Here is a 4,281-nt window from a genome sequence, read left to right on the forward strand (position 1 = left end):
TCAAATGATCAGTTGGGTAACAAAATGTGCAAATCTGAACGATCTGTTGTACAAGAACCTACCCTCAACATAACCAACAACACTCCATCTAAACTGTGTGCATACATGAACTACTGAACTACTAATTGAACATACATTACAACGAAATAAAAGCCAACTATGACAACACTCAATCATAAAGCTGCAACAACCCCTGAACACCAAACTTATCAGAACTTATAGATACAAAAGCTCTCAAGCATGAACCAAGCCACCGCTAATCCAGATCATTAGCCAAACATTAGGAAACGTCTACCAGGAAATAACACTCATCCCGAGACCAACTAACCGAAGAAAACCCCTGAAACCAATAAAGTCATAGGAACCCACCCAAAGAAACAAACACCTGGGAACCACCATTGATGAGGCAAATAACGATCATCCGGGCAGTCGATAAACCACTCGGGAATCCACCCCCGAAAATCTCGATTTTCTAAAGCCGAACCAAGTCAGAAACATCGATCACACCCGAAAGAAATGACCACGTGAAAGATGGAGCGAGCGAACGAGACCAAAAGAAAGGCGGACAAAAAATGTCAGCCACGACCCGACCTGGCCAACCGTTGGCTGAAATAACGGCAGGAATTACGGCCACCAAAAGACAAGGTTTTGTCAGCCAAAAGGAATAAGGAAGACAAGGAGGAAAACCGGCGAAGACCGAAACTCCAGGAGGAATTCCGGCCACACAACCGGCAGAAAAAACCGCAAACAAAGGGTAACCCGTAAACAGTATTTAATTGAAGGTATAAAAATTCAGGGGTTTAAAAATTGCCATTATCGCGAAGTAGCCTACTCGCCTACACAATTGAGGTACATAGCTGAAGTAAATTGTATTTATACAAAGAGCAATAGTGTAGAAAATCAAAGTTATAATATAACACAAAAAAGCTTAAACATTGTAGAAAATAAACCTTAAAATGTAACAGGGTAGTAATCGTCGTTTACTTTTTTTGAGCAGGGATAAATAAGACCTTGTAACACAAAAGAAGACCTTATGATATCTTTAAAATGAGACATACACATAAGTTAATATGGGCAATGAGAAACCATTTGCATTTCTATCTACCTTACAAAGCAAACTATGACACCATAGTTCAAGGTTCATCATTTTGTATGATGTCTAATAAGTATGAATGTATCCCATCCCATTTCATTCCTACACAGTTGAAAGGTTTAACATAACTTTTATATAACTCATCAAAACCAAAAATATTTGAGGGTGTAGCACATCCTTATATATTTGAGGACTCTGTCTTTCTAAAAATTACTAGAGAATTCATAACAAAATAGCAAATAACTTCAGATTTTAATTCCAATAACTGCAATAAATTTCACAATCTACAACCGATAAGGCAACATAAACTTCAGATTCCAACGTTTGCAGTGAACTTTTGCCAAAAGACCAATTAAGTTTTTAATCTTATAATTGTACGTGACAACGTATAAGATCTGTATTTAACATCTATCAGTATCGGTATATTTATCAGTCGGCAAAAGACACCAGTGACAAGTCATTAATCCCCACAAACAAAAGAAGGTTGCGAATTCTCTTACATTCTATAAGCTTTCTAGTAAGGCGATTAATATCTTAAGCGACGCCGATTTTGAAACTTCAGTCTCTTCATGCTTACGTAGCTCATTTTTGTCTTTCAGCAGCCTGCAAAAGAAATCAAACAGATAAACTTATTTAGTGAATAGACAAATAAAATTATAAAATCTAAGCTAATGCCAGTCAAACGTTCAAAGAAATGCCCTTGTCAAGAGCTGCAGTACAATATTTTAATTTTTAATAATACACAACACTTGAAGGATTGATCCAATCAAAACTTTCAAGTATTTACATATAGATAGAGGATTATAAATGGTGATTTCGACCTACTTATAACAGGTAAAAAGTCGTCAAGAATGCACCTTCACTACACACAACCTTCTAAATCCTTTGATGAGTAAACTTTGATTACTGTGGTAACAATATAGTCTTAATCATATTTAACACACTAATAAGTTTTTCATGCCAGCCCACCCCTATCCGTCATACCTCTAACTAAAAGAGTTGGGTTAAGATTTGGGACATTTTTAAAGTAAAACTAGCTGAACAAGGCAAGTACCGGCTGCCTTTAAAAGCCATTGAACAATGCTAATTTGAATAACAAGGGTAATGAATTAAAGTGAAAGCCAAACCTTTTGAAGTTTTTGCAACACTGAATCTTCAAACGCTTGATATCTCGTACCAACCAAATCTGCGCTTAGTTGCGGATCAGGCTTCACAGGCTCACGTGCTGTCCGGAAATCAGTCGGTCCCGCCGGTTGAAGGGGTATAACCAGCAGCGGATTCGAATAATCTCCAAGCACAGTTCCAGTTGCAGCAACCTGCCAACAATAAAGAACCAATCAAAATCACCATTCATGTAAAAACTAGTATAATATATAATATAAGTGAATATAATAAGTAATAAGTGATTTATAAAATAATATAACTAGACGACTCACAGCTGCTTCTTTAGTAGCCATGACAATAAGGGCCGATCTTTTTTTTTTTGAACTCCTAATAACCACATCTTTAACCGAACCAATCGTTTCAAACAACTCCCTTAATCTTTGTGCAGTATAATCGACACCACTTGTCTCCCATGAAACCTTAAGCATTGTCTCTTTTTCAGCTGCACTAACGCCGCCACCTGTACCACTTTTTCCTCCATCTACACTTTCTTTCTTTAAAGGTGATACGTTGGGTGTATTATACGCCATTTTATTAGCATGCATTGCACGAATTCTATTAATTTCTTCTTTTAATTTTCTAGCAATAATATCCTCTTCACTTCTAGCTTTAGCAGATGAATTGTTAGTAAAAAAGGATCGTTCTCTTTCTTCAAGGTCAGACATCATTCTCCTACGTTTGGAGTCTTGTTGTGAATCGCGTTGAAGTTTGTGTCGTTTTGCACGAAGAAGATCGTCGAAAAGTTTTCTAGCTTTTTCATCTTTAAGGACGTGATAAGACGTCTGTAACTTTTGGAAATTTGCAGGAGCATTAGGGTCGTCGGGTCTTTTGTCTGGATGTAATTCTAATGCTTTTAACCGGTATGCTTTTGTTATTTCTTTCTCCGAAAGCTTCGATCCTTCTTCGCCAGATGGCAACCCTAGGAAAAGATAATGGTCAACGTTATCATCCATTTCTTTTTATCTGTCAGCCGAAACAAGAAGTAAACAAGCGAGTAAGTAATATGCGGGATCAAAAATAGCCCAGAACTGATACTATAACACAGCATTAAAACGTCCCTAAACAGTAAAAAAAACAGCCATAAACGGCATAAAAAACAACCCAAAACACAGCTAAAACGTCCGAAGAACAGCCTTAATGACTGTAAAACAACTGTAAATTACTCGATTTTTAAAAGAAGTATTAAAGATCAAACAGAATTCGAACACCTGCATAATTGATTCAATTAGGATTCTTTAATTCATCAAATGTGGAAAACGGGTTATATCCAACACTTGAACAAATTAATGATCCAAAATTACATAACAAGTACAAAAGGTTAACAAACAATATCAGATCAAAGTAGCTATTTGAGGTTCAAATTCACAATTCGAAAATTCAACTCCACTGACAGATAACCTAAAACCCTAAATTAAATAGTATCTTCAACCTGCTTACCAAATTTAGCATAATAACAATTCGTAGTTCACCAAATAGAATTCACAATTACTAATAATTTTCAAAATACATTGAATTAGCAGTAAATCCATAATAATAACTCCAAAAAAATCACAACTTTCAAATAATTATGCCCTAGAGCGTCTAATAGCAAGATAAAACTACACGTTTCTCTTAATTCCACATAAAATTAGGGTTTACAACAAAAATTAGGGAATAGGGAATTAAGGTTACCGGTTAATAATTGAAGGATTAAGCAGCTCGTTCTGGCTTGCCTTGCGAACTTAGTGGTCAGCGTCGGCGGTCAATTGAAAATTTAGAATCATAAAGTTTGGCGATTGGCGATATATTATTGTTTGATGGGTGGTGAGATACGGGCCTGATAAGCTTTGGCCCGAATAGCTAGATCAAGCCATGGACTATAATTATAAATTAATCTTATCCCGAGGGATATTATTTGAAAAACCGTTTTTTTGAAAGGGTATTTAATTAAAAAATTGTCATTGAAGTTTTTACTTATTTTTCTGTAAATCATCATTCGTTTTTTTTTTTTTTTTTTTTTTTTTTTTTTTAAAGGCAACATATAT

General features: G+C 35.6%; 1 protein-coding gene across 1 annotated transcript; it reads right to left on the reverse strand.

The window, feature by feature from the left end:
- Window positions 1-1,333: 1,333 nt before the first annotated feature.
- LOC139872930 (uncharacterized) lies at window positions 1,334-4,048 on the reverse strand. The gene is made up of 4 exons (XM_071860864.1): window positions 3,929-4,048; window positions 2,530-3,220; window positions 2,221-2,409; window positions 1,334-1,696 (listed from the first exon to the last, which is right to left on the reverse strand). Exons 2-4 carry the CDS (start codon window positions 3,208-3,210, stop codon window positions 1,676-1,678), a joined length of 891 nt encoding a protein of 296 aa, XP_071716965.1. The 5' UTR covers window positions 3,211-3,220; window positions 3,929-4,048; the 3' UTR covers window positions 1,334-1,675.
- Window positions 4,049-4,281: the final 233 nt, after the last annotated feature.

This window comes from Rutidosis leptorrhynchoides, chromosome 10, assembly GCF_046630445.1.
Source record: "Rutidosis leptorrhynchoides isolate AG116_Rl617_1_P2 chromosome 10, CSIRO_AGI_Rlap_v1, whole genome shotgun sequence".
Classification (NCBI taxonomy): domain Eukaryota; kingdom Viridiplantae; phylum Streptophyta; class Magnoliopsida; order Asterales; family Asteraceae; genus Rutidosis; species Rutidosis leptorrhynchoides.